The 13,074-nt window shown below is 49.6% G+C and overlaps 1 protein-coding gene across 5 annotated transcripts in view; it reads left to right on the top strand.

Annotated features, from left to right (window-relative positions):
• Positions 1 to 772: 772 nt before the first annotated feature.
• LRRC27 (leucine rich repeat containing 27) overlaps positions 773 to 13,074 on the top strand; it is a 49,810-nt gene continuing 37,508 nt past the window's right edge. For all 5 annotated transcript variants that reach the window (XM_009215661.3, XM_009215660.3, XM_009215662.3 and 2 more), the window contains exons 1-2: positions 773 to 914; positions 2,179 to 2,436. In XM_009215661.3, coding sequence (XP_009213925.2) covers positions 2,227 to 2,436 — 210 coding nt within the window. In that variant the 5' untranslated portion in view covers positions 773 to 914; positions 2,179 to 2,226. The remainder of the gene's footprint in view (positions 915 to 2,178; positions 2,437 to 13,074) is intronic.

The following is a 13,074-nucleotide window of genomic DNA, read 5'->3' as shown; positions in this document are numbered from 1 at the left end:
ACGGGACTACAGGGTTCCACATGACCACGAAGCACCTCCCCTTCCGCCCGTGTCATTTCATCTTCTCACAAATTCTCAAAACCCTTCCTCAGGACACTCGCTGCGTTTCCTCGCCCCCCTCACTCCTCCGTCCACGGCAGGAGACTCAGCAGAGGAGCCTTACTTCTCCAAGGAGGACGGTCTGAGTCTGCGTTCCCCTGAGAACAAGCCCTGAGGCAAGATTTGGGGACAAGCAGCTCACGTGGGAAGTGACTCCAGGAAGCCCCAGGAGAGAAGCGGGGAGTGAGCCCAGCGGGAAGAGCAGGCAGCGAGGGCGGCTCCAAAGATGGTGCCTCAGCACCAATTCTTTTCTGCTCGGCTGTCCTCGAGCAGCCCCGCCCGCCCCGGGCCCTCCGGCTCCCCAGACAGCACTCAGCATCCCGCTGTCTTCCTTCCCCTCTGTGGAGCACTCAGCATCCCGCTGTCTTCCTTCCCCTCTGTGCCAGGCCGCTCGCCCCTCCAAACCCCCTGGGTCTCTACTTGCCCGTCGGTCACCGCCCCTCCGCCGCAGCTGGCGCGGAAAAACGGATGCTGCCGTTGGTCGCGTGCGTGCGCAGGCGCACCACACCCGTGCCCCCGCGCAGGCGCACCACAACCTCCCCACCGCCGGCGCAAGCACCCCCTCCCCGCGCAGGCGCACCACAACCCGCCCCCGCATACGGGCACAAACCGCCACAACAGGCACACCCCCGCGCGCAGGCGCAGCACACCCCTCGCGCAGGCGCACCACGGACACACCCACGCTCGGGTTGGCGCCTGCGGGCTTCGGTACCGGCGTCTCCATGGCGACCGCGTTGTCTGGGTGGCCTCCATCGTTGGGCTGCAGCTCTCGGCGGCGTGACTCGCTAGCGCTCCAGTGGGCCGGGGAGCGGCAGGTGAGACGGGCGGGCACGGCCAGCTCCCTGGGCCCTCGAGGCGGGCGGTGGCAGGAAGGTGGTGCCGAGGCCCCTGGTGCCCTGTCGCGTAGCTCCAGCCCCGATGCTGACGGCAAAGGCCACGCTCCTCAGGCCTGGAATGTGAGGCCCAGAGCGTCGGATCCAACTCTGCCTCGCCCGGATGGGGAAACAGAGGCAGGGAGCAGGGGTGGGCGTGCGTGGGGATCCCTTGAAGGCAGCCTCGGAAACCCCACTGAGCCAGCGCTGCCTGGGCGCTGTGTAAGTCCAGGCTGTCGTTTCACTCCTGGTTTTAAGATATTTTCCCTGTTCCGAGGTTTGAAGCCTCCCGTCCTCTGTTTTAAGTTCCGTGATCCGGAGAAAACAAGTGAACTGACCGTGAAAAAGCCCACAGGCTTCCATGGAATGTAGGCCGCCTGGGGTCGAACCCTGCTGGGTCTCAGTGTCGCCGCTACCTCCCAATTAACTGCGCCCCTGCAGCAGTTCCCTAACTGATCTACGCCTCAGCCTCTTCCTCCTTAAAACGGGAATGAAGTACACACACATGTGCCAATCATTGGGCGGTTGAGTGATTTGAATTAGATGAACTGGTGCATTCCAATGTTGATTCTTATTGCCGAATAAATTGTTTGGAAATTGCAAGTGGAAGTGTGCCTCGCTGAATGAGGTTTTGGTGAACAATAGTTCTGAGTAAAAGTGTTGCTGGACAACGAAAATTCAAGATTCTTAATTTAACAGGTTTTTCCCCGGTGCTTAACTGGGTGTTAGCCAGACTTAGTTCTGGTCACTGGGCCAAAATGGTAAACAAAAGACAGGCTTCCTGGCCTCAAGGAACTAAAAACATATTTCAAAAGGCACAGAACCACACCAGAGATAAGAAACAGGGCAAACTTCCCCCCCCCCAATCATTTCATGGAAGCGTTACAGTTGATTTACAGGCTTTGAAGTGTTCTGATCTGTTTATATCCCTAAAATGATCATTTCTATTTATTGTGCGCCTTTGCGTTTTCCAGGAGTTAAATCTTGGAACTCGATTGTACAAAGTGAAAGCAGAGAATTTTAATCTGAACCTCTTTGTATTCCTTTTTTTTTTTTTTTACATGTTTAAAAGTCAGATTTTTGCTACAGCTTATGAAAAATGACAGCTTTTAAAGCAAGTTAAATTACTGCAGATCTGCCACATAGCTGTTCTGTTTTGCCTCAGTGTAATTAGTTGTTTCTACATCTTCCCTTCCTGTGTCTCCAGGTGACTCCAGACCAAGGAGGATGAGCTACTGTCCCTGGAAGAGAACGGATGGAGGGAAGCGGCTCCTACACAGTTCCCTCTGTGGCTGCTGCTGATCTGGAGGAGGGTGCTGGTCAGACTAGGAGCTTGCCTGCCACCCCCTCCAAAGATGTTCACAAGTGTGTTGGAGGCATCATCTTTTCCTCCTCACCGATTTTAGACTTGAGTGAAAGTGGTCTGTGCCATTTGGAGGAGGTCTTTAGAATCCCCAGCCTTCAAGTAAGTGGGGCTGCTCCTCTGGCTGTGTTGGGAGGCAGAAATGGGAATCTACCCCGGGCTTTATTTGTAGGCTTCTTTCTCTTTGGAAGTGATGAATTCTAAAATGAAATAGAGGAAAGGCTAACTCATAGTTTCATATGCCGATCACAACAAAATGGGAAATTTCATGATGGGGACCAACCCATGGAAATAGTGCATCTATTTAGATGAAGGCGTCTGTTCTCTTCCTTGCAGTTCACCTCTCAAAACCTGTGGTAGTAACTACTGCCAAACACCCTTGATCTCTTAATTAAAACACAAAACCTTAAAGAAAATCAGGCAACATTAACAGTTAAAAACTTTGTTCTCACCCATGGTTTTGCTCATGTTACACACTGGTTTTACTTCGTGCCCGGCCCTTCTCCGGGTCAGTCCGCAGTAGATGCTGTCTTGTCCCTATGATTTCTAGAGAAAGCTTCTGTGAGGGCACAGCTTTGATGTTAGACAGTTGAGGGTTCCCCCTGCAGCACCTGTCCCTGCTGGGACTCACAGAATTTCCTTAAACCTCATTTGGTTTAATCTGGAATGTGGGAACGATCACATTTTCACATCATTTATTGTAAAAATGAATAACATGAAAGTTCAGTGTCTGAAACACGGTTATGATATTGATTGACTTTCTTTTTGTATTTTTAGTAGAGATGGGGTTTCACCATGTTGCCCAGGATGGTCTTGAACACCTGAGATCAGGTGATCTGCCTGTCTCAGCCTCTCAAAGTGCTGGAATTACAGGTGTAAGCCACCGCACCTGGCCAGATTGACATTTTTGAGTGCTTTTACCAGAGCTACATATTTACATTTTTAGTGGCTGCTTAAGTTATAAACTCTACATTTGCCTTGTCTTTGCTGTCAGGGCAGCACTGGTCTCGCTCTTTCCTTCCTGCTGACATCTAGGATAAGGCACTGGTCACGGGGACCTGCCTTGTCCTGGCTCCTGTTACACAGGTGTCACTTTTAATGAACAGATATCCTCAGCCCTGAATTACGGATCCAGCAGAGCCCTGAGGTTTCTGTTACCTTTATGCATAATGGGAGAAGGAGGAAATTCCAGAGGTCTTCAGGCTTAATGAAGAAACTTGATAACTGCTTATAGCTTTCAGAAGACAAATGTCAGTTTAAATTTTATTACCATGACATCAAGTCTCTAAATGAGGTAATCAGAGTGGTAGACTTTCTCACTGAAGTCATAAACAGCACTTCCAGAGATCCCCCATCCTCACATGAGGCTCCCAGGACCTAATAGGAAAGATGAAACTTGTGTTATGACATAGCCGATTCACTGTTCACCATGTGAGAAACGAACCCAAAGAATGGACTCAGAGAACAGTGGAAATGAGACTTTTAAACACAGTTTTGCAAGATTGGGTGTCTGGTGGGCAGGCACACCCAGCACGGTTACAGCAAGCCTCTTATCCCCTAGTGCACAGGTCCCGCCCCCAGTTCCTCATAGGCTGAGTACTGTGGGGGGGGTCACAGCCTTCCCGGACTTCACCTGTTGGTTGTTGGGTAGGGCTGGGTGCAGGTCCCTGCCCCGCCTCATAGGCTGAGTACTGCCATTCCTCCGGACTTCACCCCTATTGGTTGTTGTGTAGGGCTGCAGGGTGCAGGTCCCACTGCCTCATAGGCTGAGTACTGTGGGGGCCAGCCTCCCGACTTCACACCTATTGGTTGTTGTAGGGGCTGCAGGGTGCAGGTCCCTACCTTCCTCAGGCTGAGTACTGTGGGGGTCACAGCCTTCCCGACTTCACCTATTGGCTGGGTAGGGGCTGCAGGGTGCTGGTGGGGTCCTCACTCGGCCTCCCTCATAGGCTGAGTACTGTGGGGGTCACAGCCTTCCGGACTTCACCCTATTGGTTGTTGGGTAGGGGCTGCAGGGTACAGGTCCCGCCTCGGGCCTCATAGGCTGAGTACTGTGGGGGTGGTCACAGCCTCGACTCACCTATTGGCTGTTGGGTAGCTGCAGGGTGAGGTCCCGCCTCCCACTTCCTGGCTGAGTACTGTGGGGGGTCACAGCCTCCCGACTTTCACCTATTGGTTGCTGGGTGCAGGGGTGGTGAGGTCCCGCCTGGGCCTCATAGGCTGGGTACTAAGCTGGGGGTCACAGTCTTCTGGAGGTCACTTATTGGTTGTTAAGCAGGGGCTGTAGGTGTTTCTTTGGGTTGTCCTGCTGCATTTTGTTGGGCGCCCACAAATGGATTGCACTCCCAGTCAGCTCAGGGCTCTTCCAGTATTTGACTTATGACCTAAGTACAAGCAGCCGTTAAGAACAGACAAACTAGATATTTTAGGCCAGTAACCATCTTAGACTAAACTCTCTTTGTTTCGGGTGAGGCACCTAAGGGGTGGGGGGTGCCAGAAGCAGGCGCTGGCTATCCAAGCAGGGGGCCTAGTACATCCTGTTTCTTCTGTAGTTTGTTGACCTAAGCCGATTCAAGGCACTTTGTCTTGGAAATGGACCACTGTATACATTATTTCCTTCAATTCCCTCCTCTTTCTCTTTTTACTCCTGTTAGTCCCATTTCCACATTTATTTTTGTGTCCTTTGTTTCTCACATCATTTCAAAAGCTGTTGACTGTCTTCATCATAACAGAGTAGATCTGATTTGGTTTCTAATAATAGTTGATATGTTATGGGTATTTGTTTGTTGATGGCTGTTTCAATTAATTTTTGGGTTAACCCTTTAATATGGAGGATAATGCAACACCCTGTAGCTCTCAGGACTCCAGCCCCTATTATAAGGGATGTCAGAATGGAGGCGACCATTCCTTTCCGTTTTCCCGAACCAGCTCTCTAGCCAATCAACTCTCTAGCCAATCATCAATTCCAGCATTTTCCACCAATTCGTTGGCTAAAGTTGTTAACTCTTGTAATGCTTTTGTGATGATTCCATCTGGGGCAGTATTGTTAGGAATGAAAGTGCAATGCTTTCCGCCCATTATGACGCGTACGGCCCCTTTCTCTGCCAAGATCATGTCTAGTGCAAGTCTGTTCTTCCATGCCATTTGGCTGGTGGCATCTAACTGGCCAGCCACTTCTTTGAGAGCATCTCGAGTATAGGTGATGAATCTTTGTTGATTATAATAGATGCAATTAATCAGTCTACATTTTTATTAATAGTTGACCACCAGAAGAGTGCTGATGCAAGCCCAGCAGCTGCGTGGTTTCGGGTCTTCGGTTCGTTAGGTGCTCCTCTAGGACTCCTACTGAGTCAATATAAATATTGGGATCAAAAGAATCTGCTAGATCTCTCTGACTTAGGTGGCCATGGGGGTTCTTGGGGATCTTATGGTATGCCAAGGTGAATGGAATGGCCAGTTGAACTGAGGCACAAGTCCCAGTCCATTTGGACAGTAACAGGTCACAGAGGTTCCTCTTCCCACTTACCACCAGACATCAGCCTGGGGTGTATGAAGAGCCGAGTAGTTGCCATTGTTTGACTCACCAGTAATGTTTAAGATGTGGGTACAAGTTGAGAGTTCTCCCACAGCCTTATTGAACTCTGGCCCCTGCCTAGAGAGGCAAGAGAAGTGGTTTGTATTCCCTATGGAGGATGAGGGGATTGCTCTCATGTCTAATTTTCACAAAGCGGGAAGAGCAGTGACAGACTTTTGCAAATCTCATTTCCCCATGCATCCCTGTCCTGGTATAAAGCCAATATGCATTGCATTCCATTAGGATTGGTATCCCATCCTGGGGGAACTGGAACCACCTGTGCCTGAGGCTGCCCAGCAGAACATGCGTAACAGTAGCTCTTATTAAGAGCTAGTACCGAAAATCTGACCCATTAGGCCCAGGCATTGATATCCCATATCCAGTCTCAGTTTCTAAAGTCTGCCTCAAATCTGTGACCTTCGTTATTTTTACTCTCTTAGGGCATTGTCCGGTGGGTTAAAGGAAGTAGTGGGACCGGGAGTTATAGTAATCCTGGGTGGGCTCGGGGTAGAGTTGGTGACGTGCCTGGAAGCTAACTGTTCCACGGGATCCCTTCCTGAGATACTTATTCCTGATCCATACCTCCAAGGTTCCTGGTCTAGAGTAGCTAGGGTGTTTATGTTAATTAATATAGGATTGCACTCTAAATTTCTACAGTTAGGTGGTGTGGGGCTCTTATATAACTGTATTTTATTCCTTAAGGGTTTGGTTTTGGAAGAATGGCTCACCCAGCCTCAAAATTGGGTGGTCCACCAGACCTCATTCCAGCTAGCACAGGGCTTTCCCCGCAGCGACCTGTTTCAGGACATAGATACTTGTTTGCTCGTGACAGCTGCCTTTGATTCCCTGAATTCCCACAAGGTAAGACTTGGCAGGCATCGAAACTTATGGTCCGGGAGGTGGAGGTTCTAGCTATATTGACTATTAGTTTGATTGGCTATTCTTCTACCAGGCTCCATCCAATAATTGTGTACCGATTAATTCTAACTACGTCCACCCCAATGACAGAGCCTGCTCGTGGCTTCCTTCTAGGTTTTCCTCAGAGTTAGCTTAGGGGTTCCTTAGGAGATCGATACACTTCCCATTTCCCCTTTCCCTTCCTTCCAGGAGTTCTTTTACCAGTCTCTTGACTGCGTGCCATGTGTCCACCCCTATCCAGCTGTTTGTACGGCTGTCTCAGTGGTCAGGAGAGCTTGGTAGGGACCTTCCCAGCTTGGGCGGAGCTTCGCCAGGCTGGAAGTGGTGAACCGTGAACTCATGAGGCAGGGTTTGAGTCAGAAATCCTTTCAACCTGAGGGATGACAGGGTGGAGGATATGGCCAGTGTATAATTTCTTAAAAATTCGTCTTTGGTTTTCATAGCAGGAAGGTCAGTAGTCCCACCTAAATCTGGGAGTCCATGTAACAACTCGTAAGGGGACCGTCCCAGGCCTTTCCTCGGGGCTGTACTAATCCTCAGGAGTTGCTCTGGGGAGACGTCTGGTCCAAGGCACTTTAGTTTCTAAGATTAGTTTAGTAAATACGCTTTTGGAGAGTCCGATTCCTTTTTTCTACTTTTCCAGAGGAAGCGGGGTGCCAAGGGGTGTGGTAACCCATCTAATGTACAAACCCTCCAGAATTCCCCTTAGCACCCTCGAGGTAAAGTGGCTCCCATTGTCTGAATCAATATTTTCTACCAGGCCAAATCTGGGTATAATTTGTTGTGAGATTATTTTGGCCACATACGTGGTGGTGGCAGTTGGGAGGGGGAGGCCCCTACCCAGGTGGAGAGGTGGTTTACCATTGCCAGCAGATACTTTCGTCTCCCTATTGTGGGCATTTCTGTAAAATCTACTTGAAGGAGGTCTCCCTCTGGTAGTCTTTTGTTTTTTTTGGTTTTTTTTTTGAGATGGAGTCTCGCACTGTTGCCCCGACTGGAGTGCAGTGGTGCAATCTCAGCTCATTGCAACCTCTGCCTCCCGGGTTCAAGTGATTCTCCTGCCTCAGCCTCCCGAGTAGCTGGGATTACAGGCACCTGCCACCACGCCCAGCTAATTCTTTGTATTTTTAGTAAAGATGGAGTTTCACACTATGTTGGGCAGGCTGGTCTCAAACTCCTAACCTCATGATCCACCTGCCTCAGCCTCCCAAAGTGCTGGGATTACAGGCATGAGCCTCCGCACCCAGCTGGTAGTCGAACTACCTTTTTGTTTATTCTCTGGCAGGTCACACAACCCCCACACACTTGTTTAGCAGGTGTGTAAATCCCTATACACCCTTAATTCTTGAGTATTGCATCACACGTGGTCTTGGGACCCCAGTGACTTCCTTGTGCAGTATGGACATCAGTTCTCTCATTATGGGTTTATCATTTATCTCCCATCAGAGAGCACCCACCTCCCATCCTCAGTTTGAGTGGCCCCTATCTTGTTCTTTTTTTTTTTTTTTTTTTTTGAGATGGAGTCTCGCTCTGTCGCCCAGGCTGGAGTGCAGTGGCCGGATCTCAGCTCACTGCAAGCTCCACCTCCCGGGTTCACGCCATTCTCCTGCCTCAGCCTCCCGAGTAGCTGGGACTACAGGCGCTGCCACCTCGCCCGGCTATTTTTTGTATTTCTTAGTAGAGACGGGGTTTCACCGTGTTGGTCAGGATGGTCTTGATCTCCTGACCTCGTGATCCGCCTGCTTTGGCCTCCCAAAGTGCTGGGATTACAGGCTTGAGCCACCGCGCCCGACCATAAAAATTTTTAAAAACTAATATTGGCTAGGCATGGTAGCTCATGCCTTATAATTCTAGCACTTTGGGAGGCTGAGGAGGGAGGATCACTTGAGCACAGGAGTTTGAGACCAGCCTGGGTCTCAGCTCACTGCAAGCTCCACCTCCCGGGTTCACGCCATTCTCCGGCCTCAGCCTCCCGAGTAGCTGGGACTACAGGCGCTGCCACCTCGCCCGGCCATTTTTGTATTTTTTTAGTAGAGACGGGGTTTCACTGTGTTAGCCAGGATGGTCTTGATCTCCTGACCTCGTGATCCGCCCGTCTTGGCCTCCCAAAGTGCTGGGATTACAGGCTTGAGCCACCGTGCCCAGCCGAGTGGCCCCTATCTTGCCCAGCTCTTCCTCCTCTTTAGAAAATTGGGGTCTTAATACCACCTTAGGGATATCTGGATTAGGCTAAACAGTCTAACTTCTTACTTTAGAGAGGCTTGTTTAGAAGCTTCATCCACAAGCCTGTTCCCTACAGCTTCTATACTGTTTCCTATCTGACGGCCGTTTACATGAACCATGGCTATCTCCGCTGGAGGCAGGATGCTTTCTAAAACTTGCTTGACCAGTTCCCCATGTACCAGTTTTTTCCCCTTACTATTTATCAGGCCCCACTCTGTCCAGATCCTTCCAAAGGTATGTCCTACTCCATAGGCGTATTTGGAATCACTATATATAGTGCCTTCTTGGTCTTCTAGGAGCTTTAGGGCCTGGTTAAGAGCATATTATTCACAGGTTTGTGCTGACCAGTTGTTGGGTAATCTACCTTTTTCACATGAGGATTGTTTGCATCAATGACAGCATAGCCATTGTGTCTTTTACCATTAGTCACTTGGGATGACCCATCCACAAACAGCCTCATTCCATCATGTAGGGGAGCTTCTCGAAGGTCTGGTGTGACTTTAGTTTGATATTCTATGATACCTAACAGTTACAGTCTGATGCCACCTTATTCTCCTGTCCTTTCAATAAGAAACTGACTGGATTCAAGCAAGTATCTGTTATTAAGACCAAATCATCTTTTTCTAGTAATAGGACTTCATATTTTAATGTCCAGGAATTAGTCAACCATCTCCCAGCTCTTTGATTTCATATATGCCTGACCTGATGTGGGGTGCTCCCTACCAGGGCCCAGTCGAAGGTCAGCTTCCAACCCTCCTCTATCAGCAGGGCTGTGACAGCTACTGCTTGCACACATTCGGGCCACCTTCAAGGGACAGGATCAAGAAGCTTGGAGATAAAAACAACAGTTGCCTCTTCCCCGCCCCAGATTTGAGTGAACACCCCAAGGGCCACGCCCTGGCCTACTGTTATTAACAGATAACACATTTTCTTTAAAGATGGAAAGGCCGGGACTGGGACTGTAGCGAGAGCTTGCTTTAAATCCTCCACTGCCTTGATTTCTTCCAGGGACCATTGCAAAGGTTACTAGAAGGTTACTAGAAGTTCGTCTTCTAGTAACTTAAGATACAAAATCTTTGTTTTTTTGAGCATATGAATGAATCCATAATCTACAGTAACCAGTTAAACCTAAAAATTTTTGGAGTTCTTTCTTTGTCTTAGGCAAGGGCAGACCCACTATTCCCAATACTCTTTCTGGGTTTATTCTCCGCTTCCCTTCACTAATTAGATGTCCTAAATATTTAACTTCTTTTTCTACAAATTGGAGTTTGTTCTTGGAGAAACAAGAACAAGCCCCTTTCCCCTAGGAAATTAAGCAACCCCCTTTCCCCTAGGAAATCAAGCAAGCTTGCGGTGGCTTCGGATACCTTGTCCCTCCTTTTCCCAGAAATTAGAAGATCATCCACATACTGTAATAACTGGGTTTCTCTGGAAGGTTGGAATTCCTCCAGGACTTTTTCTGAGACATGACCAAATAAGTCTGGGGCTTCCGTGAAACCTTTTGGCAGCACAGTCCAACAGTACTGCTGCTTTCTCCCAGTTACAGGGTTTTCCATTCAAAGGCAAAGAGGTCCCTACTCCTAGAGTCTAGGGGACATGCCTGGAATGCATCTTTCAGATCCACTACACCGAACCACTTACGTTAATGGGGTATTTTACTAAGAAGGGTGTAGGGGTGAGGCATCACAGGATGGTGAGTTTGTACAATTTGATTTATAGTTCTTAGATCTTGCGCTAATCTGCAGGACCCATCCGGTTTCTTTACGGGGAGAATTGGAGTGTTGTATGGTGACATGCAGAGTTCCAGTAGTCCATCTTTAATTCATTCCTCTGTTACGCTTGGAGACCCTTTCTCCCTTCAGTGGGTATGGGATATTGTTTCCTGCAAACTCTTTCTCTTTCTCCTGGATGTTTTAGTTCAATCTGTAAGGGTGTGATTTTTAATCCTCCCCGTTGCCTTCCTTAATCCACACAAGGGGATTACTTTCTTCCTCCTCTGTTAGAAGGCCCATCATTACTTTTATTTGTCCCTTCTCTATTCCTAATCCTAAACCTAATCTGACAATCAGGTCTTGACCAAGGAGGTTAGTTCCTGCTTCAGGAACATGTAAGAACAACCACTTAATTTGTTCTGATCCCAAGCTAATTAACATTTTCTTAAATATTGGAACCTGAAATCCCTCCCTCTTTACCCCCATACCGTTAACTTCTCCTTAGAGAGTTTTGCGCCCCTTGGTTGGTACATTGGGGAGAAGCCAGCCCCTCCAGTGTCGATCAAAGACGTCATTTCTTCCCCGTACAGACCACCAGGTTGTGAGAAACAAACTCACCCGTCCAAACCCAAAGAATGGACTCAGAGACCCAGAGAGCAGTGGAAATCGACTTTTAATGGCCCGGTTTTGCAGATTGCGTTATCTGGTGGGCGAAACCACACCCAGCAGAGGAGTTACAACAAGCCATTTATCCCTTAAGCGGCGCGGGTCCTGCCCACCCGGTTCCTTGGGCTGTGGGGGGTCACAGTCTTCTGGTGTTTTCTTGGTTTGTTGGTAGGGGCTGCAGGGTGCAGGTCCACCCAGCACCTCATAGGCTGAGTGCTGCAATGGGGGTCACAGTCTTCCTGGATGTTGTCTAAGTAGTTTATTTGGGTAGGGGTGTAGGGTGGAGTCCTGTCATGATTATGTAGGCTGGAGTACTGTTGGGAGGTGGTCACAGCCTTCCTGGACTTCACCTATTGGTTGTTGGGTGGGGCTGGAGGGTAGAAGATCCCACCCGGCTTCCTCATAGGGTGTGAGTACTGTGGGGTCACAGTCTTCCTGGATGTTGTCTATTGGTTGTTGGGTAGGGCTGTAGTTTGGGTTCCTTCCCGCTTCCTCATAGGGTGAGTACTGTACTGCAGGGGTCACAGCCTTCCTGGACTTCACCTATTGGTTGTTGGGTAGGGGCTGGAGGGTGAAGGTCCCACCCCCGCTTCCTCATAGGGTGAGTACTGTGGGGGTCACAGTCTTCCTGGATGTTGTCTATTGGTTGTTGGGTAGGGGCTGTAGGGTGCAGGTTCCTTCCCCGCTTCCTCATAGGGTGAGTACTGTGCAGGGGGGTCACAGTCTTCCCGGACTTCACCTATTGGTTGTTGGGTAGGGGCTGGAGGGTGAAGGTCCCACCCCCGCTTCCTCATAGGGTGAGTACTGTGGGGGGGGGGTCACAGCCTTCCTGGATGTTGCCTATTGGTTGTTGGGTAGGGGCTGCAGGTGTTTTCTTTGGGGCTGTCCTGCTGCATTTTGTTGTGGCCCACAATGCATTGCACTCCCAGTCAGCTCAGGGGCTCTTCCAGTATTTGACTTATGACCTAAGTAGCTGGGCAGGCTGATAAGAACAGACAACGAGATATTTTAGGCCAGTAAAACCATCTTAGACTAAACCTTTTGGTCTCGGGTGAGGGCAACTAAGGGGTGGGGGGTGCCGAGAAGCAGGCGTGTGGCTATCCAAGCAGGGGCCTAGTACATCCTGTTTCTTCTGTAGTTTGTTGACCTAAGCCGATTCAAGGCACTTTGTCTTGGAAATGGACCACTGTATACATTATTTCCTTCAACCATAACCAGCTCCAAGTCGCAGGTGGTGCCTGCATTTCCAGAGGTGCTGGGGAGGAAGAAGAGTGTTAGCTTTCTGAGGGTCCTTTTACTGGCATTGAGGACGACGTGGTTTCAAAGCTGAGCACTGGAATCAGCGTGCCCTGGGAGGGAAAGGACAGGACCAAAAAGCGTAAAGCCACTCCTGCAGAGGCCCGAGAAAGGCAGCACGCGGTGGCATGCGCATGCCTGTATGTGGAGGTTGCATGCCCGTGTACGTGGCGGTACACACGGTGATCTGTGATCGCCAGGCTGCTTTCTGGAGACCGAGCCAGCTGCCAGCAAGCAGTGACCCCAGCAATTTCCTCACAGGGATAAGACACTGTTTCCAATGCCTTTATGAGGAGTGTGATTTTTCCAGTCAGTGTTTCTTCAGTTGGAATCTGTCAATGATTTGGATCA

Source organism: Papio anubis, chromosome 11, assembly GCF_008728515.1.
Source record: "Papio anubis isolate 15944 chromosome 11, Panubis1.0, whole genome shotgun sequence".
Taxonomy (NCBI): Eukaryota; Metazoa; Chordata; class Mammalia; order Primates; family Cercopithecidae; genus Papio; species Papio anubis.
Note: the sequence above shows the minus strand (reverse complement) of the source record. Positions and strands in the feature narration are given on the sequence as shown.